The sequence below is a fragment of the Seriola aureovittata genome, chromosome 6 (genome assembly GCF_021018895.1).
Source record: "Seriola aureovittata isolate HTS-2021-v1 ecotype China chromosome 6, ASM2101889v1, whole genome shotgun sequence".
In the NCBI taxonomy this organism is placed as follows: Eukaryota; Metazoa; Chordata; class Actinopteri; order Carangiformes; family Carangidae; genus Seriola; species Seriola aureovittata.
Window position 1 is genome coordinate 3,663,768 of NC_079369.1, and position 26,148 is coordinate 3,689,915.

Sequence of the window (26,148 nt, forward strand, 5' to 3'; positions counted from 1 at the left end):
TGTCTCCTGAAGGAATTAATTTGCTTGAATGGAAACATTTAGCAAGACCTTATGCATGCAGTAAAAATAGATACTGTATTTAATAAAAAATCAATCTAAAAAAAGACACCGGAAACACATTTTAACATTTTTATTATTAAAATATTCACCTACAAAATGGCCTATAAACACTATTTACAGGGTAGCGAGCAGTGATGCCTGCTGAGACACAGAGAAAGATATTTATACACAGAAAACACTGTGCACCATTGTCAGAAGAGAAGAGATGAATTTATGGGGTGTGGAAAAAAATATACATTTCCCATTGTCTTTATAAGGAGATGAGGGGGCTGGTATAAGGAAAAGACTGGGACTCATAACGCTCTACAGTTATTTCCCTGAGGGACAAACCTGCAGCTGGATCACAAATAAAAATAAAAAAACCTCTCCTAATGTGTCAGCATGGACATGGAAATGAGGTATATAAGGTCTCTGATGCACTGCAGTGGACTGCTTACCATCAATAATTGCATACAAGTGTTTGTGTGAAAAAAGTCAGTCGTCAAACATCAGAAATGATAAATGATTTGGGGCCATTTTCACTTGATTGATCGAATCCTCTTCGTGAAGCACGGAGCTACAAACGCAGATGTCAGGGATTAAGAAACGAAAGCTTTTCTTTTTGTTCAGATGAATGACGATCTGTGTGAGAAACATTACAGTGGGTTCTGACAGGGTTTTTCAGCACAAAAAAATGACCATAATCAGTTACTTCAAGTAGATTATAAAAAAAAACCCAAAATTGAAGCAGGGAGGTTTTTCACATGACAGCGATGACAGTCCTTTCATCAGTATCCAAGTGCTCTAGAAAAAGAGTGAGAAAGAAAAGACTCAAGAGTCATTTTTAGGAGAAGTGTTGAACATCTTGTCATCTGCTACAGTAATAGAGAATATTACATAGTTGGAGGAAACATTTCAAATATCATTATGTTGATTGTGTTAAAGAAAACAAACCTTCACTGTTGTCTGTTTGTTCTTCTGACTGTTAAGAAAGTTAACACCAGTGTGTGAAAATAATCGCATTGGTTATATTTGCTAAAAATGACTTCATCAAAGTTCAGACAGCGTTTTGAACTCACCCTGACTCTTCTTGGGAAGCAGCGGTTCACAAAGCTCTCGATAACAGACATCCTGCTGTACTTTATATGTTCTTTTGTACCTGCGGAGAAGACAAAAAAAAAAAGAAAAACCACGCTCATCTATTTGATCCATTAAATTACACATAATCTCAGCGTTATTTAAGATGACACCTGATACGACTCACAGGTAGTGGCACACTCCGCCCTCCCAGACAGGCACACTCTTCGTTTCAGAGTAGATTCGGGTACATGGGTGTGGCACTCGCTGGCACGCTGCAAACACAACATAAGGTATAAATGTTTTAAGTACTGTCAGCGAGGAACGGTCTGCTGGAGGGTTTAGGAGTCATGTGGGATGGAGCTCGGCCCTTCTCCGCGGCTGATGGATGGTTTTGGGAAAGGAATGTTTAAACAATCTGACGCTGGATGTTTAGGTGAAGAGAAGAACTGAAGAGGGGTGAGGGTATGTCCAGTGTCTCCTCACACACACACACACACACACACATCGAATTATCAGTGAATTTAAACTGACATTTCCCCAGTATTTCACTGTGTGTTTGGGATGCGGTAAGAGCCTTTGGCCTGGATGTAGATTAAAATGTGTTCTCCAGTCAGTGTGAAAAACTTTAAAGATACTTTTGGTTAAAAAAATGAATTGAGGGAAACTGATAATTCATACAAGCATCCATCGGGAAGGGGACACTAATGATCTAAATAATGATCTATATTAACACATTCATGCTGAGCGAGAAATTACATTTCATTCACGCTCCTAGTTGTATCCGTGCATCAATATAATCAATTACTTTGATGTTTCCATTATCATTAACTCCCAGAAAGGCAGTGGAAACTGGAAATAATGCATTAATGCCAGTGGCTGTCTTCCATATCGAGCAGCAGGAGTAATAATCAAAAGAGTTTTCCTCCAGGCAGCTGGCAGTTTCCCAGTTACAGCCTGTCACAGATACATTGAATACAAGCTTGTGGCCGGAGTCACAGCTCCTGTGCACGTATGAAGATGAATGACAGTCTTCTAAAGATCTGGGAAATTGGATCTTAGTAGCCAAATAAGGTTTTTATTTATTTATTTATTTTCTGGTTTTACTCACTTCAGTACATCTCCTCTGTCTGAGTTCTTTTTTAGCATTATTTTATCTTGGTCATTCTATCTTTATCTTTGTTTTCCCGTCTTCCGTGTTTCCTCAAAGCAAATTTATGAGATTAACAATGGCGTTTCCTCAGTTCCTGTTATTATTGCCTCATCTTTTATTGTTTTTATTTACAACTTAGTCATTTATTGCTCTGTGTGTGGATGGGGGTGGGGATGGTGGTGTGTGTGTCAGGAAGGGGGGGGGGTTGTTTTTATTGCTTTTATTCTGTAAAGCACTTTGTGTTTCACTGTTTGTATGAAAAGTTCCATAGAAATCAAGTCTGATGGATGGACTGATTGATTGAAAACGCACTTTATTTATCAGAAATATTTGACTTATTTAAATTCTCATACGGACACACACTGATTTTCTGCTCTTATGAGATAGTGTCACTTTACTTTTGTGATTTTAAGTGGTTTCTAAGTTTAACATTCCACCATTCAGGATTAGATGACACAGGGAAGAAACATCAAAGATGAAGTAGATAGAGAACAGAGAGGGATATTGTCCACAGATAATACATGGCTGTCTCATACAAAGTGCAGAACTGTGTTTTCAACATTCAAAAGAAACACTGAGTTATAAATATAACACTGGGTCCTTGAAAAAGAAAGAAAAGCAGCACAGTGTAAATAATATGGTGCTTTGTGTCGACACTGTAGTCACGGTGGACGTTCATGCCCCCGAGCCTTAAAGTTAACCGCGCCATTCATAAATGTCAGAGGGGTCAACTGTCAGTGGAGCATGTTTCCTGCTTTTAAAAAGAAAACACAGGTCTATGCATAGCTCAGAGCTCTCTGACACGACGTTTACACGATGAAATGCAAATCTAACATATATTATACTTTCAAGTTCACACCCCGAGATGCTCCAGTTACATTGAGAGGAAGCAGAAATACAACCTGTGGGAGCGCATAGACCGGAGTGTAAATCCTGGGACGCTCACACAGCGGGTGAACTGACATCTGTCATTAAAATGTCTTTGGAAGAGCAGGTATACACCTATTCCACTGGCATGAGGGCTACCAGCTTATTTAAAGCCTGGAGATGTGGTTTTGCTTTTTCCTTGAAATAGCATCAACTTATCCGTCAATTTTCTACACCATTCATCTTGTTCACAGAGTTTCCAATTCAGCCAAGCGGCCTCTCTTTAGCCTGCGGGAGGAGGGCCATGCGGGCACAGGGAGACTCCACACAGAAACCTCAGACCCTCCTGTGGTGAGGTGACAGCGGTCACAGCACCACAGAGCCGCTGTGCAGCAAACATCAAGTTTCTTTCTCATGATTGGGCCTCTGATAAGCAGACTGATTTGTCATTGACTCATGGTCCCCAGAGGAAGATTTTTCACTGAAGATTTTTCACTGAAGATTTACATGGATTGGTAGAAAAATAAATAAAATAAAATTTCCAGAGCATGTTTGCTCTGACTTCAGTGAGCCCCTTGACTTTTCAGGTAGCAGCACCAAGTTGTTTTGACTAAAATGCCTTGAAAACTATTGGATGGATTGTCATGAAATGTTGTACAGACATTCGTCTTCCTCTCAGGATGAACTGTAATAACTTTGGTGATCCTCTAGACTTTTCATCTAGAGCCATCGTCAGGTCAAAAGTTTAATTTGTCCAGTGCTCTGGTGCGCAGACATACCCATCAGCCTCGGCTTAATGTTAATTAATTAGGACGGTGACTGGTAAACATTACACCTGCTGAATATTGTTAACATTGTCACTGTGACCATGTTAGCATGCTGATGTTAGCATTTACTTTATCACACTGCTGTGGCTAAGTGCTGTGTAGCCATACAGAGCTGGTACAGTGGTTTCTTCGTCTTGCTATGACAACAAGACTTCACTGTTTTAAAGAAAACCTGTAGGTGTGTACCCTGCCTCCCACCCAGTGTCGGATGCAATACGCTCAAGCCCCCTGCAACCCTGTAAAGGATAAGCAGATATATACTGGATATAATGGATGGAATACATGATGCTTCTGATTTCACTAGAGACAGAAATCAGTCTCACTAGAGAAAGTCCTTGTTCAGTGTCCTGAATACTCATTAGCCGAAAAGTGGCCGTGTGTATGTGTGGAGAGGAAGCACATAAACTTACACAGTTCACACTGTCTGCCCTTGAACCCCGCTGTGCAGTCGCAGATGAAGGAGTCACCTCCGTTCACACATGTACCCCCGTTCTGGCAGGGCAGGCTGCGGCAGTCCTGGGGCAACTCTAAAAGACGACAGCTGCCATTAACATCCACAGTACAGAATGAGTGAGGGTCTCAGGTTTCAGGCCCACTACTCAACATTATCTACTGCTGATACCGTGTGTAAATACCCTCTGACTCTAACATCACTCAATAATCAGCTTTCCTGAAAGTTGCATCTCTCTCTCTCATGGTCATCCTCCCTGGTATTTCAGTGACAGCTCTTGGCGAACGCTCGTAACGCCAAAGAAAAATAACATTTTACAGATTAATGAGTGGTGTCTTTCCAAAAGCACGTTAATCTAATAAACGTGTGACACGTCAGCTGGGATCAATCACGTGTGCAGATGTCACATGTGTTGGTGCAAAGAGCCAAAACACCTACCAGGCTTCGTTCTTAAACCTTCCTCTTGAATCTCCAGTGCGAGGCTGATTTTGTTTGTTGTTTCTTCCATCTTCTCTAATCTAATCGGCGGGTCAGGTTCTGAAAGGCAAAACATTTCCTGTCGTGAAATCAGTGTAAGAAAGACAAAATGAATGACAGACTGCAGACGGACTCACAGCTGAACTGGGATGTCGTTGTAAATGAGACAGTTTAAAGGGTTTTTTTTTTTTTTTTGTACATTCTTCGGCCTTGAACAATGAATCACGACATTACTGATTTGAAGATCTGGCCAAAATCATATTATGACATCATGGGTGTAACAATGTTAAAAAGGGGGCAGAACAATCCTAGAAAGGAAGCTTATTCCCTACAGCGCATGATAACATCTGTAAAACAGTTTTTCTGTTTGGACCATAGGCTATAAACCTCTGCACTGCATTAACTTAAAAGGTGAAAAATACATTAGAAAAAATTATCATATAAAAAAATCAAAGGAGAAAGAAGATTATTCCTCATTATTTTCCGACTTGTCTCTCTTTATCAAAAGCTGCTGGATAAAGTGGACAACATGCGTCAGATAAAGTGGTTGTGTTTGTGTGATAGCAGAGAGCCGAGTTTACATTAGAGGACCAGCTATATTTCATGCAGACAGGCCTTGGTTAGGACCATATGGTTACAGGACCACGACTTAAGTTATTCCATCTGCATCAAGATAAGCAAATAAGATAACTCTCTCATTGTTTGGACATCCTGAGCGAGTTTCAATGCCGTGTTGTTGCATGTTAGTTTAATAGATGTTAGGGGATGTAATAGTTTCCTGCTTCGAAGCAAAATAAATTACTTTACTGGTTAGTTATGTCAAATTTCCAACATGGCAGCGTTACACGTGGCGCGAAGTACTGTGTAGCATAACACATTAAATGTTTTAGAAGATTTTGTCAAACAGTGTTATAGTCATGACTCGCTACCAAACGCTCCGACTCGTACTCACTATTCCGATGTCGAATGGCTTTTCGAGGTAAGTGAGTGAACTTCGCTGTTATCTTTCCCCTCCTGTCAATGAGCTCTGTGTATCTGCAAGACAGAAGAAACCAACAGATGGAAACACACTCTTATCTTTGTATTATGTATGATGGTGTTTTTTTTTATGGCTGCAAACTGTACCTGGGCAGTTCCTCTGAGTTCTCTGTTTCTGCTGTTCCCCCCAGGTCCTGAGGCTGGGATGGGGGAGGTGTGCGTCCGACCTGACCCCCCTGTCCAGTTGCTATCGGCCTCTCTCTTCTTGGTGATCTGGCCTCCATCGGCACTGCGTCGGAGGGCAACGAAAAAGTTTTTAAAAATCACCCTTTTATAACCGAATGAGAGATTCTGGATTTGAACTAAAGATTTCCAACTCGATGGCTCATTGTGATGCAGATGGAAAACGTTAAGAGAAACTCTCCCAGACACTCACAGGTAGTGAAGGCCAAGTGCTGAGGTACGCTGTGGATCTGTTCCTGCCCTGTGTTTTTGACAGATGTGAGAGCTACGTAGTAGTGCTGTCCTGGTGTCAGTTCACGGAGGGTATATGATCCTAACTTCCCATTGGGCAGGAAGCGACTCCTGGTATTCAACCCTCGGGTCACGTTGACCACAAAGCCATCTGGGACATTTCTCGGGTGGCGGCTCCAGGTGATCAGCGCTGAGTTAGTGGTCACATGTGACAGGGAGAGGTTCTGTGGGGGGAGGGGCCCTGAGGGAAACACATGTAGATGGATACAATAACTTTTCCTTTTTCTTTGCTGTGGTTTAAAACGATTGTTAACCAAACCTGTATGTTGCTGTTAGCTTTTTTCTGTCAAGCATATCTCTGCTAGCTCTAAAAACACTATCCCTTTGAATAAATCCCAATTTGTACTTACTGATGAATCAGTAAATTAAATATTTTATTTAAGCGCCATGCATTGAAAAGGTAATTTAATCCACATTAATCATAATCATGTCAAACAGACTGGGTTTACATTTTCAAGTATAACTTGATCATAATAAAATAGTAGAATAGAATATAAAATACATTTAAGTTATTACACAGTCGACACTTTCTGTCCTTTGCTGAGAATGAGTTGGACGTCTGTGTCTGCTCAGGATAAGGGTGACATACTGTTCACGATGGTCAATGTCCTTAATAACATAATATATTCTAAGGTTTGGTTTGTTTAATGTTCCTTCTCTCTTAATATTCCTGTATATTTGTTATTAATAGGTTATGTTTGTTTTAGTGAGTTTACAGTTGTTTATAAAAGAATCAATGAGCACTTAACTCATCCTTAAATGTGCTCACACAACTATATTTGATCGTGTTAGCATTTATCTTTTACTGACTGTGTGAACATTTAATCCTTATATGGGGCAAAGTTAAAGAAAAATTGATGATAACAAAACTGTGGTGATTAAAATGAAGTCAAACACATGAAAACATACGATGACAAAAAACCTTCACATCTACTTTAATGTACACGTTCTCTGGTGACATGCAGAGATGTGCAACGTCATTTTTAAATCAGAAATGATCAAATGGAAATATTAAAACAATGAATATCATAATTTATATCATCGTAATCCTTTCAAAAGTAACACATGCAGTTGCAGCTAAATGGTGAGGTAACCTACTTGTCCAGAACTGCAGGGGTCCAGCTGAGTGGCTGGTGGAGGGAAACTCATCCGGTCTGATTCCACTCTGAGTCAGCACATCCACTGTGTACATCTGACCGGGACGCAATGAGCTGGTGAACAGAAAGAGGTACACAGACATGCACCACAGTGAACGAAGCATCATGGCTTTGGAAGAGTGATGAACCAGTGCCCTCTAGTGGTTGCACGGTATATTACCCAAAGCCATTCAAAGTGCAGCGGCACAACAGCACCATTTAGTGGACGTAAGTCATGCTGGAGGTCGGTACAGTGATTGGACATTAGGGGTTATCTGCGTCCTTTTGAAGCGACATTCATAAATCTGACCTGAAGGTGTGCTCAGTGGTGCTGGTGTTGAGCACCGCAGTGCGAGCCTCGCTCCCATCTGAGGGCAACAAGGACACATGCACCCTGCTGACTGCGGCGTGGCGAGCTGCCTGGACCAGCCAACTGAGCCAGACCTGAGATGAAGACACATTGACCACCTGCAGCTGCTCCACCCGCCGAGGTCCTGCCACGGAGACACACATATTTAACACGTGGAAAATCACACAAGGAATTCAAACCCATGTGGATAAACAGACAGCAACACTCGTGGCGTCATCTTACTACTGTTGCATTACAGAATAGTGCTCACTGGTGCGTATTAGTGCGGTGGCAGGCTGGCTGGAGTCTTTCCTGTTGCTGCTGCGTTTGATGGAGTAGGTGGAGATGTTGTAGAGCAGGCCGGGCACCAGGCCTCGCATAACGTGGGTGGACTGCTGCCTGTCCAGGTAATCCGTTTTGGGGTCGCTGCGGCCCAGGGGAGCGTAGGTGACGGCGAACCCGCTGATCAGGCTGTGCGAGGGCTCCGGCTCATCCCAGCGCAGCTCCACCTCGTTCTCCTCCACACGCAGCACGTGGAGACCAGAGGGAGGCAACAGGTCTGGGAACAGTGGAAAACCGTACATGTCTAATCCATACGTTAAATAATTACAGAGTTGTCTTTGATGAGCTGCAGAGCAGGGGGTGACAAATGACAAAGATGTTTGAGGTGGGCACTGATGCAGTGTGGTGTGACTCTTACTGACCTTTCTCACAGTCTTTGCCTGTGTATCCTGTTTTGCAAACACAGTTGTAGTTCCCTCTCCTGTCAGTCTTGCAGACGCCACGGTTTCCACAAAGCTGCAGTACACACGGGTCTTCCACTGGGGGGCGACAAAGATAAACAGTTGCTCCAATATGGTTCATGCACAACTGTTTGCATAAAGGTTCTGTGAATTTGCCCTTAACATTAACAAAACAGACTTGTGAGGCAGTCTGAAAGACACTTACACATCTGGCACTGGTCCCCAAAAAAGCCGTCTTTGCACACACACAAGTAATGCCTTCTGTAACCCCGACACACACCTCCATTTAGACAGGGGTTGGAGTCGCACGCGTCCTGCTCTGCACACAGATATTTACAGCAGAATGTGATTGCCGTCCTGAATAATCTGTATGTTGAAATATGGAAACTTTAAAAAGTAATGTAGCAGGTCGACTAAACGCTTTACCTATTTCACAGCTGCGGCCTTTGAAGCCTTGTGGACAGTGGCACAAGTAGGAGCCAGGCTGGTCCTCACATGTCCCTCCGTGCTTACAGGGCTCCGACAGGCATTCATTTATGTCTTCAGGGAGAAGAAACACACATATACACAGGTACTTAATACAATATAATAATAATAATAAACTTTATTTGTATAGTGCCTTTTATACAAGTGGTACAAAGTGCTTCACATGAAAAGAAAAGACATAAAATTAACATAAAACATTGTTAAAAAGCTTTGCAAAATGTTAAAAACATAAATGATAAAATAATGAACAAAATAATAAGTCATTAAATAGGCAGGGATTTAAAAGAAGTGCTGAGCCGTGTATAAATGTGGCGCAAAAGTGCAAATTTCAGAGTTAGTTAAATACTAAAGTGAAGAAATAAGTTTTGAGCTTTTTCCTTAAGTGAGCAGATACATTTGAATTTAAGCATTTCACATTAGAAGGGCGTGATTAGTACTAGTACCTGTTTGACAGCGATTTCCACTGAAGCCATCGCTACACTCACACTGGTAGGATCCCACCTGGTTTCGACACGTACCACCGTTGAGACACGGCTGTGACAGGCACTCGTTGATCTCTGCAACGATAAGACGCAAGACGCTCGACATCAGCCTGTGTGTATAAACTGTAATAACTGGAATCTTGTTTATTAGGATTTTTTCATTAAAAGTCTGTTTTTTTTCTGAGTGTTAGTGTGTTACAGACCCTCACAAATGGGTGGCTGGCTCCAGTCTCCCTGAATACCACAGATGCTCTGGGTGGCTCTGGGCACTGGCGTGAAGCCGGAGTGGCATATATACACAGCCATGGAGCCTGGTGTTGTTGAGGAGAACTGGACCTCGGCGTGCTTCGCTTGCGGGGGCGGCCCACAGCTCAACTCTGAAATGAATACAAACACGCTGATAATGTCAGCACGGCTGCATAGTAACACAAGCTCACAAACACTGGGGCTTAAAGGAGCTCATCCAGGACATACTAATGGCAACAGAGGTGTTTTCCATCCAGCAGCTCTGTTTTCGTCCTCCTAAAATTACCTCCCACATACTGTTGAAGTGTGCAGACGTGAATCATCAAGTCTAATCAGGTCTCACTTTATATAGATTATGCAGCAGTTCTATATCTGTAAATGTGGGGCCTCCAGTGCAGCAACACTGCTAAGATTATCTTCAGATGGAAAGCTGGTATCTCTACACTTAGCGGCTCAGGAGATCCCCTACTTGCACCGATCTATTAAAGTCAACATCAGAGTGAGATTTGGACATCATTGCGTGGTGACAGACAAGTCTGCTTACCTGATGAAGTTTGCACTGAGCTCCTGCTTATTTCACAGTGTCTGCCGCTGAAGGCCTCAGTGCATTCACATTTATACTTCCCTATGTAGTGGAAACATGTCCCCCCATTTAGACAGGGGCTAGAGGCACAGGGGTCTGGCTTCCCTGTAAGAAAACATACACACTGAGAATTAATAATAATTATAATAATGATGATAGTAGCAAAAAATATAAGAAGAAGCTGAAGATGAAGACGAACTTAATATGTAGAGCAGCTCAAAGATGAAGCCCAAAAAGCTTTACAAGACATATCAAGACTTGATAAAAGAATACAGATTAAAGCAATGTGTAGATATATATGTATATATATGACTACATATCTAAAACTAAGATCCAAGGAGAGGGCACTCAACAGTTTAGGGCCATAAACACAGAAACTCTACTTCTAAGAAAACATGTAAAAGAAAGGCGGCGGAGGATCTGAGAGTTCTTGTTGGAACATAAAAATGAAAGGCAGACACTTAAACACGAAGGTGCGGGGTGAGGTGAGGCTTTATCAACAAGTAAAAGGACTCTAAATCATCCCTAAAAGATACAGGTAGTCAGAGCAGTGTCGAGAGCAGTGGAGTAATATGATCTTTCTCTTTTTCTTTTTTTCTTTTTGAGGCCAAACACGGCAGGTGCATTTTGAATTAACTATAATTTTCTTAAAGACTTTTAGGGTAACCCAATAAAAGGAGAGTTCCAACGATCTGAGTGACTCGTAATAAAAGCGTGTATGAGCTTTTCAGCATCGTTGGTAAAGTAAAACATTGTCTAGTTTTGGGCGATGTTCCTAAGATGAAATGATGATGTTTTTCTGACCTTATTAAAATGAAAAATAAAATCACTCTCAGATTTGTGACTTGTGCTTTCAACGTAGATTTGCGAGAAAATTTTGTTTTTTTTGTTTGTGCAGAATAATTTGAATACTACTCGAGCCTCGGCACTCACCCACTTCACAGTGTTTTCCAGTGAATCTGTAAGGACACACGCATCTGTAGCTCCCTGCCTCTTCCTTACAGGAGCCTCCGTTGCGGCAGGGACCAGAGGCGCAGCTATTGAGTCTGACTGGAAAGAGACAAGGAAGGAGGGAATCTTTGAACTAGTTTTTCTTTATATCACACAAAATAAATCTGTTCCAGTGCATTGCAATTCAAGTCATAATTCGGGAAAATAGCTCAGAACTCTGCCATAAGAACAAATTATCATGAGCCTTTCAGCATTGTAATATTTCAAACAGCATTACGAGTAATGACATGTTTCCTGTTGCATTAAAACTGGGTTGGAGCTTGAGCAATAACCCACAAGTCTGTGGGATGATTTGATAATGATGCTTCATGAGTTCACGTGAAGGTGCCACTTCTCGTGTTTTATGCTACCTTTCTCACAGTGCTTCCCCCAGTATCCGTATTTGCATTCGCAGGTGTAGCCTCCGTCACGCTCGTAGCAGTAGCCCCCATTCAGACATGGAAAGGAGTCACAGACCGATCGGGGCTGTACTGAAAAACACACACCGAGACTTGACTGTGTTCCATTGCACTGGTAGACCTCCTAAATTTTACTCAAGCATGTGGGCTTGGTCCAACCTTTAAAAAACACATTATTCGCCATTTTATGATTGGATCAAATACAAATCTTACAAGAGCATTCAACAACAACATAAATCATTAAAGAAATTTCTCCCCACGTCGTAAATGTTAAACTGCAAATGTGACCATTCCTTTTTAACTAGAAAATGACACTTGTCAAGACCAGTGTGTTTATAAATGTGTTTGTCGCTATAGTAACCAGCTGCTCATACAATGACACATAGCTGCAAAGTGCTCTGTTGTCGGGTTGGTGCCTGAGGCTCTTACCATAGGGGTAGATGTCCTTATGATCTAGTTCTACTCCACTAGTCTGACATGTACACAGGTAGGTCCCGCCGTACTCCAGACAAGGACCTCCATCAGGACACGGCCTGCTGTTACTGCACGGCGTCTGGGTTACTTCTGGGAGGAAGGGATTGTGAGACAGGTTCACAAAGTTTTGGAAAAATGGCCTCTGGTTGGAGACTTTTTTTTCTCTTTTCTTTCTTTCTTTTTCACATTTGTCAAAGCTCTTGCGAGACACCTGATAGGATTATGCATATCATACTCACCAAACTGACAGTAGAGTCCTGTGTAGCCTGAAGGGCATTCACAAGTCCCATTGATGTCCACACAGACACCCCCATTCTGGCAAAGACATTCCTCTGCAGAGAGAGAGAGAGAGAGTGTGTGTGTGTGTGAGAATGAGAGAGAGAGAGAGAGAGAGAGAGAGAGAAGCTGGAAAGTTTGCTCCAGCTACTTGAAAGAAAATACTTAAATGAAGTTTTCAGGATTGGCCTAAGTGTAAACATAGACAGAAGGTATAAATGGTCAACATGTGTACCATATGCTGAGCGTCTTTCATCAGCTATACTGTAAACTATATATTGATTTGCTGTCATTTCTCTTTCCTTAATCTTTTCCAACAAAGTTCACAGGACCAGAAGATTACCAGTCAGCTCGCTGCACATCCGCTCCGTACAAATTGTAAGAATGTTTTTATTTTCCTCTCCTTCCTAATTGCAGCGGTGGATCAAAGGAATTGGCCATATCACAGCTAAATGGCTTCCCTTTGAAGTCCCAGGAGCTCGGTGGAGGGTATTATTTTTCTGATGATATGGAGCATATTTTGTGACCAAAATGTATAGCCCTGGGGGCAATTAATGGATTGTTAATTTGCAAGAGCCACTTTCATTGGCCACCTGTGCGGCCCGGGCCCTTTGATCTGAGAGCCTGATTAGGCACTTCTGAGTCCCACTACTTTCTCTTCCTTGAGGATCATGCTCCTTTTTCCACTGTGCCTTCCAAGTGAGCCAGGCAGGAAAGTATTTGGGAGATTTAAGAGAGCCTATATAAGCACTGATAGTTATTTCAGCTCAAGGGTGAGAAGTAGCATGCATTTGCAATAGCTCAAATACTATAAAAGAGCTTTTGGTGGGAAATAAGGCAGCAACTGTTATCAGAGGGTGACAGTAACTTCTCGGGGGAGCCCAAATTAGCTTTAAAGGGCACACTAGTTATTTCCTAAAACAAATATAGTATGATACAGAGATTAATGCTAAATGACTTAATATGCAGTCATGAAAGGAAGGTATGAAGCATTAGCCGAGGATGACAGTGTTTAGCATATTTTGTGTTCAAATTGCCTTATGGTTATGCAAGCAGCAGCTGTGCTTGAAACTATAGTGTGGTGCAATGGCCAACTTCCAGAGAAACAAGTAGCGGTGTGGAAGCATGCATATTTCAACAGCTCTGTCTGAAGAAATGACCTGAATACCAAAGACCAGCTTTGACTCATAAAGAGGCCTTTTTAAGTCTAGACAAAGCACTTCCTCTTGTTGGTAAACTAATAAAATGTGCTATAAAACAATTATTCACAACATCAAGCGACTGGTTCCCGTAGTAAACTGGGCGAGGCCGTGTCAGTTTTGATAATTACAATAATCCATCATCACAGCAGCCTCTTCCAGGGCAGAGCTCCAAATTCCTGTGGGATAGCACAGCTCCTCTTCAAATACCCCAGTCTGCTCTCTACCTGCCCAGCTGCCTGCAGTAGGCGTCAGCCGGGGCCAAGTGCACAATACCTTCACACTTGTCACCGTAGAAGCCTGGAGCACATGTACAGTTGTAGAGTCCGGAGCTGGTGTATTCACAAATCTGGTGCGTCTTGCAATCCTCCTCCTCACACAGGGCTGCAGATGGAAAAGCAGGGCAGGATGTGGTGTAAGAATCAAACTGCATGTGAAAAATTCTGGCAAAGCTTTAGCTGTGGCTGTACTTGCTTTTACCTGTTTGGTTTTCTGCCTCAGTTGAATTAACCTGAAGCATCACGAATTCTGAGAGCGGAACATGTGAAGGTTTGATTAATTAAAAATGACAACAAAACAAAAGATTTTCCCTTCACCTCCGGCGGAATCAAGCAATGCAGATACTTTTTGGATTTATTTGCCGAGATTTGGAGATACCAGTCTCTGAGATATATGGTGCGATATGTGATCGGTCCATATTCATCCCCATCAATACTTTCTATAAAACAGACCCGAATCCCGTTCACCTCCATTGCATTGGGTTGACAGCAGAAATCTCAGACATAGATTTTAACCCCAAAACCATCTGCATGGCTGGATACCTTTAACTAGAGGTCAGTGTGATACAGCATATGAGATCTATATGAGAAGTGTGTGATAATATCAGCCTCATAGATTAGTTTATTGTCTATCGTTAGCACACGCTGTAAGTAAGACAGAAATGCAGAAGCAACAGTGTCACTTTCGCAGCAAATGAATTTATGTTAATGTGTCGATAAAACCTGAATATTGGCCAATACATCGTTATCGATCCTACAAACAAGTCGTGCACATTTATCGATATTGCCACGGCGAATGTTTTCATCACACTTTTCCACATATTTTATTAGTAGACGGGGTCATAAATAACGATAGCTACGATTTCAGGCTGCTGAAATCTTTAACCGGTCTTAAAGAGTGGAGCAGATATTGACGAGTGAGTGCTGAGTGGGTGTGCCTTCTGTGTGTTTAGGGCCAATTTGGTTTCTTGACAGTCAAGAATCTGTGACTCTGTTAAATACTATAAAAGCAGAATTTTTTCGTTTTGACAGCAAATAAAGTATGTGATAAAGTGCGATGGAAACGTTTGCATCGGCGAGCCGCAACAGAACCTGCTCGCGGAGTCAAAGTTTGCAGCCATAAACATTCATTTTTCTCTCAGAGAGGTATGATAGGATTCCCTTTGTGTTTCTTCCAGGTGGAAAAATGTTACCTTTCAGGAAGCCAAACTGAAAGGAGAAAGTCGGTAACTTACAGACTATGTGAACAATTTCTATAAAGAACCTTTTTTTTCCCATTTCTTTTGACCGTTTTTTTTAAGCTAAATTCAAGTCACCTGTCTCACAGAGCATTCCAGTGAAGGTAGACGGACAAATACAGGTGAAGTTGGCCACCTGATCGATGCACTCTCCTCCATTCAGACAGGGCTGCGACTCACATTCGTTTATGTCTGGAGGAAACAGAAAAAATAAATCAGAGGGGGAGAAGTTTATCTGCTGTTGATTCAGTTTCACATTGAGATTTTTCAATGTCTTCACGTGGAAATGCAAGATTTTGTCAGTGTCTAAGACGCTGAGCTGGATTAAGAGCACTGAACTTCCCTTCTGAAAGCATAGAGTTTCATTGACCAGGTGTCTGGTATTAAGAGTAATCCGGTCTCATGTAGAAACAAGGATCCATGAACTGTGCAGGGCCTGATAATTTAATTCCACACTGGGCTCATGTTTCATCAACAATCAATCACAAGAGGAGAAAGATTAGCAAACGTCTTCATGGAAACCCACCTGACTCCAGTGAACTTTCTCACTGTGGTTCATTGCTACAGTTTGTGACCCAAGGAAAAAAAAGAGTTGTTTGCAAATCAACTCAAGTATAACCTCAACTTGGACCCATTTGTCTACGTAGACTGGGAAACTCTTCGAACAAAAACATCTGCCAAATGACTGAGTTTGATGTAGAAAGCAGCAGAAAATATTTCCTCTGGAGGGAGATGCCTACTTTCCCCGGGGCTGTGAAAAACCCCGCTCACCTGTCTCACACAGGACACCAGTGTAACCTGGTTCACACACGCAGGTGAAGCTGCCAGCGCCTTGTACACACAGCGCGTCGTTGAGGCACGGTCTGTCTTTGCACTCGTCAAGGTCTGCAACACACACAAACACGCGCACACATACGCACAGACTGAGAGACACGCTCGTGGAATATTTACTCAGCTGATTAATATATCCGCCACACCGCTCCCCTCACTCTGCAAGTATGTGCTGCTGGCTGTGAAAGGTATTAGAAGAGGTTTGATACATCTCCGCAGGCTGGACTGTGGGAATAGGCACAGAAGCTCCAGAGAGGCTCGACCAAGATATTCTAAATACCTTTTTTTTTTTTTTTTTTTTGTGGAAACTGCTTAATGAAGCACAAAATACTTTGATTAATCAGAGTTTTTCCAGGTCCTTCAGCCAATTTGCTGCATGCAGAATGAAGGAGAATAAGTGTGGAATTTGTAATGTACAGTACAGTTGGCTCAACTATCACACCTAAAAATCAAATATGTCACATTTCTTCATCTCCACATAAGTCTAAGGAGCATTATTAATAAAAAAAACAACTAAAACTGTAACTAAATGGTAACTGGAGTGCAAATGAGTTCTGGGGCAAACTGTCAACTGTACCTGTTTCACACAGAATCCCAGTGTATCCAGGAGGACACTGACAGATGAAACTGTTAATCTGGTCTTTGCAAGTCCCTCCGTTCTGGCAAGGATACGAAGCACATTCATCGACATCTACAGAGTCAGGGAGAAATACAAAGGAGGCAGTATGACTTTTTTTTTTTTTAATTAGGAGAAAACATCTGGCCAAGATGAAAAAGGTTGGTTAGATACAGGTATTAAGGAAATATCCGGGTGCCCTTTTGGCAATTCAGGTGAATTCTAGTATTGTTTTTTTTTTAGTTTTTTTCAAGTTGACATTATTTTTCCTGGCTGATCTCAGGTCGAGAGGTATTCATTCATAGTGTGCAGTGTGTGTGTGTGTGTGTGTGTGTGTGTGTGTGTGTGTGTGTGCGTGTCAAGCGCAACAGAGCAGGAGGCGGCGTCAACCATAACTCACCGATCTGGCATCGGCGACCGGTGAAGCCAGCCAAGCAGGAGCAAGTGAAGGAGGGGTTGCCTGTAATACAGTCGTCAATGCACTGGCCTCCGTTCAGGCATGGTCGCAGGTGTGGGCACACCGACGCTGCAGAAAGAGGGCAGCGTCACAGGAATCCTCGATGAGGTTAAGCGTTAAGACAGCAATTAGTAACTGAAGACCTAATCTCTCAGAAGCGGGTCTCACCGGAGTTGTTGCAGCCACCCACTTCTACGTGTGCGTTGTCAATACGGAAGACCCATCTGCCCGGGAAGCCCACGTTGGTGGTTCCCTCAACGTTCACCACATCGGCCGTGCGAGAGCCGGGGATGTTGAAATAGCGATTGCCGTCACCGGCGTTGAAACCTGCCTGGGAAGAGAGTAACGAGGGGGCAGACATCACAAACAGATCGTTGAACTAAAAGTTTAGACATCTATAAGAAAATTTTTAGCTGCAGGGTCATACTGTACATGCTACAAGCGATCTTACCTGCGCCGCGATCCCTCCTAGCCCAGCCAGGTTTCCCCCGCTGCTGGCATGCATGCCTGTGGTCCAAGTGATGTTATTGTACTGGAATATAGTGAAGGAAAGCTCTCCGTCTGTAATGAGCACCACTTGGAAAGTATTTACCTGCACAGAGAAGAACAGGCTCGGTTTAAACCATTTCCTGATTTTTCTAGGGAATTTAGTAACAATGCATATATGTCACAGCCTCTTCATATCAATGGCACAGTGTCTCAGTCACTCACAGTCGGGCTTCGACTTTTCTGGGCCTGAAATTCACAGACACCATTGGAATGAAACCCAACAGCCGTGTTTTCTAACCCCATATTACATCCCAATTTTAACAGTTAACACTCTATTTTTTTAACACCACCCTTAGTAACACAAGTTGTCAGGGTTGCTTTTATCAAGCTGGCATTCCTGCTACTAACACAGTGGCAGAAGCTGGATTTTTTATCCATTACTTAACCTATAACCTATTAATTTCAGCTAACTATTTCAACCAACCGACAATACCCCTTGATTTGAAATAACTCACCCTGGGAGAACAAAGTTAAGTTCTTACCGGTGTGTGCGAATTGCCTCCGAAGAAAGTAACTTGGTGCCATGTCGAGACGAGGACCCACGTTGCGTTGAAGTTGGGGAACTCTGAAAAGTACGTCCTGACGTCACCCGAGGCCCTGCTCAGGATGTAAGGCTCCTGGCTCTCCCTGTAGAAGACTCTCCCTGCCCGGCGGTTGTCCACATCGGCCCAGAAAGGCGCTACGACCCTCCTGTCCCCGGCGATCGGAAAAGCAACGGGTGTGAATTGAGACACCTCCCTCAGGAAAGATACAAGGCCATTGTTGTTCACCTGGGGAGCAGATACAGTTTGAGTTAGAGCGTCTGAATAAGGTGAATCACGGCGACTAGTCTGTAGTATTAGGGTGGTTAGAGTGGAAGTGCTGAGGAGTGACGACGGTGGACAAACATGGGGTTCTCTGACCTCATGGGGCAAACAGCAGCATGGAGCAGTGGACGCTCCCGTAACGGATGTTTGCACTTCCCATGTAGCAGACAGACGCTACCTTTATTCCGTGAGACGACAGCAGCTGTGAAAACCCGGTGTCTTCTGCTCATGCACCTGCAAAGTCATCACAGCAGGAAGGACATTCATGGCCTTCAAATCCACAGATGTCTGACAAATGGCAAAAGTAACCAAATAAATGAACTCCATCCTCCCCTTGTCCACATATCTCCTCTGTGAGAACTACGCAGCCATTACCACGGCTATAAACTGCAGCACGGTGAACTATCAACCTCCTGGAAGATCAGCTCAATATTTGGTGCATTGCTGAATCAACTACTACAGGCAACTAATGGATTAGTTACCTGACAGAAAATAAACCGACAGTCACTTAAACTCTCAAAGGCTTTGCTGGTTTTCTTTGTTTGATATCACTGCTGCACAAAAGTGATGGGTTTTATTCATCATTTCTAACATTTTATAGTTGAAACAACAACTTCATCTTTACAAATAACTCATAGATCGCTTTTTTTTTCATACATTTTTATGTTTTGTGCTTTCACTCTTAAAGCTGCATTTAGTGACCTTTCAGGGGGCAGCAGAAGAAGCTGTTACCAGCTTATAAAATTATATTTTTGCTTATTTACACATCCAGCAGATAGCTCATAGTGACATTATCACTGCTTTAGAGATGTGATTCTGTCAACCCGACAAATGTAGGTTCAATATTCACTCTCCTTTTTAGCTCTATTTTGGTCTCGGGGTAGAAATATATCTCTTGACTCTGCTAAATTCTCCACTAGGGTCAACTGTTCCTGGCATTTGCTGCTGCATGTGTAGCATACAGTTGGTCTATCAGAGCTTTTTTTTTTTTTTTGTCAGCTCCAGCTGGAAACAAGCTTGATAAAAGCGGAACTGAACCAAAACAGTTACAGCGTTACAGGCTGTAAAACTAAAAACAACGAGCTTAAAGACACTAAACAAACTCTGCAGAGCAGGGCGATAACTCTCTGCGGGTTTGTTCACATTACACAAACTGAATTGAATCGTTGTTAATATAAATTGTTGGTTAGTGCAGCTTTAAAGAATTTTAAACATAATAAAAAATGGATTACAAAACTGCGATCAACAGTAAGGATTTCAAGATGAATGTCGCAGAACCAAGTCAGTAAATGTGACAAGATATTCTCATGCTGCTAGAGAGTTCCCTGCCGTAGGACTAGATCACAGAGGCATTATGGGTTGCAGAAAAGGTATGGATTTTAGATACAAGAAAGGTATCAGAAGTAAACGAAAGAGCAAATGTTTCAGGGAGGGGTGGAGCTTGTTGGGGGGGGGGGGGGTTGTGCAGAAAAAAGAGTGAAATGCTAGTGAAAAAATAAGACTAATGAGTCATTGCTGTGATAGATTCGGCTGTAGCATCGTTTCAGTCTGCATGTATGACACCTTATGGCACAGACCAGCCACTGCATCAATATCCTAAGAAACGAGTTGCTAAACCTGAGTGTGAAGAGGAGAGTTCTCTGTGCTGAAGGGTTGAATCCCCATGAAAGGCCTTCATTCATACACCGTTTCTGCACATTATCAGCAAGGGGAGATTCTACCCACCGTGGCACCTATCCTGTTTCCGCTAAACAGCGGCGTGAACTTTGCCTCTCCGTGTTCAAGCCGAGTGGCATGTGACAGTGACAAAGCAACGTCAGATGGCTCGGCTCCGCTCCCTGCATATATGAAAACCATAATTTGAAGGACTTTGCTGTAAAAACAGCAGAGGAAGTTTTGTTTGGCACGGCACGGGGCTCAGTTAATTGCCCGACCACAGTCTTCCCCTCTGCATCAGCGTGATGTGGTGAGAATGCGGCCAATGTGGGGGAAAAAGAGGACCAACTGCAGGGGCAGGGCCCAGAGGTCAGCCAGAGCGCCATCTGATACCGCGAAGAAAACAAGAGCGAGGGCACAGCACTGGATGAATGGAAGGATGTACATGAATTACAAACCTCCCACACCCACATACCCACTAATGAGAGACCTGTGGTGGCAGCGGTCTGGAAGTCACCCATCTTACAGCAAAATTAGTGTAGGAAATCATGCTGAACACTAAATAGAGTTTATACTTCAATACTGGAATATGTTTAATCGCCTAATCCAATCTCTTGTAGCATCTGGAACTGTTTAAACAAGTGTATTTCTTCCTTGTTAAGATTTTTTAAGGGGACTGCTTTGACATGGAAATGGCCTTAGAGGAATTTAAACTGAACTCGGGACCGTTTTCTTTGCATCATATCAAATATTTTCTTTCTTCTCATTCGATCGGGCTGTGAACAGTGCAGACGGTGGTTCTGCATCGCACTTCTGTGAGAGAGTGAATGAGTTCAGAGCCGCCTTGTGTTATGCTGTAACATGACCAAGGTCAGAAACACAGGGGGAAAAGGTGCGATCAGTCAGCCTTGTAAGAAGCATCTCTCTCTCACCATATTTCTTTCTCTCTTTCTCAATGGTGCCACTTCACTCCACAACTCCCTTGTTATTTTTTGGGAATTCTTCGCCGGATACATCCAGGATTTTGCTTTGGTGGTTTTCTTTAGAGCCAAGCAATTTATGGACTAAAATAAACTTTCATCTGGCTTAAGTCAAGCCAAAGCAAACTCCTCAATGAAAAAGGTGCCCATGGATCAACTCAGGAAAACATTAGTTTTCCTTGTTAAAAACAGAGGTTTCACAGTTACAAGCTTGTCCAATTATTTGACGAGACCGAAGGAAGTGACTACAGTCAGACAGTCTGTGCACTTGGCCTGTAACTCCTTAGCCCTGGTTCACCTTTATCTACAAACAGTTTATACTGAGGCAATAAATCCTGTCTGCAACAGTGTGGAAGGACTTGAATACAGCGTCTATTGAACCAAGTAAAAAGATATTAGTGCACTGTTTAATCAGTCTGTATGATGCAGGTAAATGCATTCAACTAAAATTTTTAATATGCAAATCATATAGAGGAATTTAAAGGCATCAAATTTAAATAAAACAAATTTTGACTAGTTTTGACTGAATTTCCTTTTTCTTTACCGATAATTATAAAAAGCTGGAAACAAAAAAGATGCCGTAATAAATTTATTTGGCACCAAGTGAGCACAAGAGGCCAAACTGTGCGGCATAGCATGCTCAAAAAAAAAGCAGGACCTGTAATGGACTGTATTTGAATACATGTAAATAAAATTTCAGGAGACGGTTAGCTTAGCTTAGCATAATGACTGAAAACAGGGGGAAACAGCTAGCCACAGCTCTGTCTGAGTCGTACACTTAGTACAAGAGTGTAAAAACAAAAATGAGTGGTTTTCACACAAACTTTTTTCTTGGCTGGGTTGAAGTGACTTCCTGGAGTCATGTCGTCATTGTAAACTTCACAGGCGACCCCCACCCCTCCCCCCACCACCATAAAACCATAACTTGTTGTTTTTCCACAAACAAGCTTCCGGTGTTTATGCAAAGCTCTACGAACCATCGCCCGGCTGTGGCAGTGTGCGGACGTATCTTGTCCACGGTGGGTGAACTGTTTTCTCAGTCACATCCCTCACTGCAGACATGCATGTAAGAAAGCGCCCATGGAGAGCACAAAGAATAATACTTGATGCACACATCTTTGGGCCATACATAGTGGTGAGTGAGACTGAGTGAATGAAAGTGTTGAAGCTCTTCAGAAGAGCAGCTGAGCAGTAGCAGATGTGGAGTCTGTTAAGAGCGCAGTTCCACCGAACACGCTCTTGGCAGGCATCTTTCCAAATGTATTTTAATTTTGTTTACATGTAGTTTACTTTCAATTACAGAGAAATCCCATATTATCTTGTACGTTTTAATACTATAAATTACAATATGTGTTTCCCCATGTAAACGTAGCTCGAATCTTTCCACTGTCTGCGAGAGTTCATCTATCTACAATAAATGCCTTTGATCATAACCATCTATTCTCACATCTGCTTTTAAACTTGTGTTCTTTCCTCTCTGACCTTGGATGTCCTCCTTCATGTTCATAACACTGACCATCCGTAAGAGTAGTTAATCCATGAACTGCATTGTTTGGAAGCTCCTAAGACGCTTCGCAGATACATCTGTGTTCTGTTAAAGTGATTGGTCATTTCTCAGATAAAGCAGCTGGACAGTTCCAGGGGGAAGACCTCTGCCATGTTATCTGAGGCGTGGGAGGAGGAGGGGAGGAGGGGGGGGGACCCGGAGGAGGAGGAGAGATCCCAGCAACATATGAAAACTCCCAGACACAAACCATAACAGAGGGACAGCCTGGTTACCAGGAGCAGGACCAAGTCAGGGGGGACCCATGTGGGTAAAGATCTTTTTAAGGGGAGACCAGAGATCACTGAGACCAAGCGTCACTTCTCTACGTCAGTCCCTAAATCCACTGATGTATTTTGTTAATCACAACTGCTAAAAATAAGACGTCTTGCTTCAGGAAGGCCCGACAGTTAAGGCTTTAACAGGATCTGTGAGGGGGTTTTCGAGGGGCGTATGCTGCTAAACAGAATCAGTTATGATAATAGAGTAAGACAGCACCCACCGACCAACTCACATCAGTTTGCTTCTACAGCTTCCATGTGGCGGTAGCCCAGAGGCTTGGAACAAACTTCTGGGAGAAACTATTCATGCAAATTTTCTCACTGAAATATTACCTGTTTCAAAGCAGCTCTCCGGTGGCAGAGATCACCATGTGGCCCGCGCGCCTTGCAGCAGATGTTTAATGGATTCAGGTGAGGCATTTCAAATGAGCGTGACTGTAATTTCAAGTGCCTGCCACAATCTGTTATGCCTTGCGTGACTACAGAATTACAGTTCAGCGAGATGCAGAGTGAGCTACAGGATATCACATCACAGTGAACTCAGCACATTTCAGAAATGAGAGGTTCCCAGATTTTTATCTCTATCGGATGATAATTCCATCTAAGATCAACCAGCCAAGCAACGGATAGCTTGTCCCGTCTTGTCTAATTTGACTATTGTGTACCAGTATTATTAGAGGAAACGAGATGAGCTGGAATTCGTTGCAATACTCACGATAAACACAATGTGCCAGCAGCTGTGATGCACAGAAGCTCCAGATTGGTGGGTGCACAACACAACACTCACACACACTGTTCTTATGCACACTGTGTGTAGATGCAAGAGAGTTTTAAAAATGTCTTCATTGGGAGACTGACCTCACTCCCTTGGCTCAGATGCTTAGATTAGAAAGATGACCTTTGGCCTTGCCCATTGTTGCCATGCTTCCTCAGCCTCCCTTACCCATGGTTTGATGAGGGAGGAGGCAGGCGGGGGCGCAGAGCGAGGAGGGGGTGGGGGGTGGGTGGGGGGTGGATACGGAGAGCGAACGCGGATGCATAACCACAACAGGTGGTGTTGATTTAAGGGAGTTTTGCCTTTCCATGTGCTGGAACTGAACCCAATACATGACAAAGGCAGATCAAAGTGTGTTTCATTGTGGTGCGCGAAAATCCTTGTCAAACTATTCGGCTTCCTCCCATGAGCACTGTTTCCCTCTCTCTCTCTTTCTCTCTCTCTCTCTCTCTCCAGCGTGCATATTTTCCCCCTACTCTCTCTCTCTCTCTCTCTCTCTCTCTCTGAAAAAGAACTGCTCACAGATGCTCCGCAGCAACAGTATGAACACAAACTGTCATTTCCTTTAACAGCGCTTTGTAGACTCGGTGGAACAGAGCTTACCACTGTTCTGCAAAAAGTTCTCGCTCGCTCTCCCTTGGTGCACTTGAGAGCCCTCGGAGTGCGAGGAGGGCAGATGTAAAGTGAAGAGAATGTCACGGAGGATCCACGCGTGGGGAAGGAGAGGGGGTGTGGGGTGGTGGTTTTTAGGCACACGATATTCTATAAACGAAGTTACACACCAGAGCTTGTGAGCGAACACAAACATATACAAAACTCTCAAAGGGCAACTGCAATGTAATATTTGGCTGCGTGCCAAACGTCATCTCCCTGAGGCTTTTATACAATCCACACCATGTCAGTTTCAATTGCCAACTGCCAAGTGCATGCACACGCACACATGCTGACATATAAAGACATAAACACACACACACACACACACATACACACACATCAGTAAAAACACACTGCTCTGTACTCACATAGAGTCCGGTGTGCCTGTCTCCAAAGAAGGGGAAAGCAACAGAGATCTCCACGAGCCCGGAGCCTCCGTCGTCCTGAGCGATGGTCTGGGTGTCCCCCTTGTCCTGGCCAAAGGGATAGAAGTCCTCGAGGGGCACAGCAGGTTCCACCCCAGGCAGCAGGTCCAGGGAGAGCAGGGTGCAGAGGCAGGGCAGCAGGGCTCGCAGCACCAACACCATGGCCTCAGCCACCCAGGGATGGAGCTGACAGCAGGCACCGCGGAGGGGAGGGAGGAGCACACACACCTGAGGCAACAAGAGCAGAGCAGAGCAGAGCAGGACAAGACCGTACGTTCCTCCTCTCAGCCACAGCAGTGTGAATCCTCCCCTGACTGCTCTGCGGCTCTGCCTCTTTCTCTCCTCACTTGTCCTTTAGTAGTTAACTGGGCTTCTTGTGTGAGACAGGGGAATACTGTAGATTCCTTGCATTCTGCTTGCTGCTGGGTACTGCATGAGCTACACTCCGACTCACTGAAATTAAACGAGGAAAGGAATGAAAGAGGGGGAGCAGCGTGATTCAGCTGAGATGTTTTTTTTTTTTTTTTTTTTTTTTTTTAAAAACAATCCAGCGATTTGGTCCCTGATGGTCAGCTTAGAAATATCCTCAATAAAAGCTCTATTCTGCCTGCCAAAGGAGTTCTTTCAGTTTTGGCCCCACCTCCCCCACAGGGATTCACTACCTTGCATAATTAGCTGCTTCCAGCCAATGGCTGAAAAGAGGCCGGTAACTGGATAACCACTGGGCGGATCTATGATAATCAAAGGGCTGTTTTAAAGAAACTCTGACAAGATTTTCCCCTTTCAGTGAAACTCCCACTATGTACAGTTACCAAGGCATGCAAGGTTAGACAGCGAGAGGACATACATGTGCACTGCTGTGAAAGTGCAACTCGGTTCAGAAAAGTATGGTGAGAGCACGGACTGCAATGAAAGAAAGAATAAAAAAGGAGCAGCTGCCTTTCAAGATAGTTACGCACAACAGATGCACACGTGGATGAAAACACGCAGCATGGAAAACACGACATATTTGTGGTTTCTAATCAGCAAAGGGAAGACCACATATTTAGCTCAGGATTTTTAGGGTTCTGAAGGGATTACAGAAGGATCGCAAAGTGAAACTTTCAAAGAATGATGATCCCACAGACTTGGAGTCTGCAGAAAGAAAGAAAGAAAGAAAGAGAGAGAGAAAGAAAGAAAGAGAAAACACTGAAGACAGCGCTGGAGATAGAGAGCAAAGGTCATTCTCTCACCCACAACACTAAATCCACAAAGGCTTTTAATGGTGCGAACC

The 26,148-nt window shown here is 43.3% G+C and overlaps 1 protein-coding gene across 2 annotated transcripts; it reads right to left on the bottom strand.

Moving 5' to 3' along the window:
* Positions 1 to 115: 115 nt before the first annotated feature.
* On the bottom strand, positions 116 to 25,901 carry sned1 (sushi, nidogen and EGF-like domains 1). Of its 2 annotated transcripts, none has more exons than XM_056378045.1 (32): positions 24,819 to 25,901; positions 18,238 to 18,525; positions 17,658 to 17,798; positions 17,375 to 17,537; positions 17,150 to 17,275; positions 16,711 to 16,824; positions 16,074 to 16,187; positions 15,381 to 15,494; positions 14,267 to 14,314; positions 14,063 to 14,170; positions 12,551 to 12,643; positions 12,267 to 12,398; positions 11,790 to 11,909; positions 11,362 to 11,478; positions 10,390 to 10,533; positions 9,803 to 9,976; positions 9,561 to 9,674; positions 9,058 to 9,171; positions 8,837 to 8,950; positions 8,593 to 8,709; positions 8,160 to 8,447; positions 7,850 to 8,033; positions 7,502 to 7,614; positions 6,306 to 6,584; positions 6,017 to 6,158; positions 5,844 to 5,926; positions 4,853 to 4,951; positions 4,374 to 4,490; positions 1,304 to 1,391; positions 1,119 to 1,198; positions 994 to 1,021; positions 116 to 843 (listed from the first exon to the last, which is right to left on the bottom strand). In XM_056378045.1, exons 1-31 carry the CDS (start codon positions 25,035 to 25,037, stop codon positions 996 to 998), a joined length of 4,173 nt encoding a protein of 1,390 aa, XP_056234020.1. In that variant the 5' UTR covers positions 25,038 to 25,901; the 3' UTR covers positions 116 to 843; positions 994 to 995. The 2 variants fall into 2 exon arrangements, with proteins under 2 accessions (XP_056234020.1, XP_056234019.1); XM_056378044.1 differs by having other exon boundaries at positions 12,267 to 12,401.
* Between the last annotated feature and the right edge of the window lie 247 nt (positions 25,902 to 26,148).

Bases quoted from the DNA above. Each gene is read 5' to 3' on its own strand.
- sned1 (XM_056378044.1), bottom strand. From the start codon at position 25,037: ATGGTGTTGGTGCTGCGAGCCCTGCTGCCCTGCCTCTGCACCCTGCTC. The intron at 11,479-11,789 runs GTAGCATAAAAC...GTCTCTTTCCAG, and splicing joins GGGGAAGCACTGTGAGAAAG to TCAGACTCAATAGCTGCGCC. The intron at 8,448-8,592 runs GTCAGTAAGAGT...CACTGTTCCCAG, and splicing joins AGGCAAAGACTGTGAGAAAG to ACCTGTTGCCTCCCTCTGGT.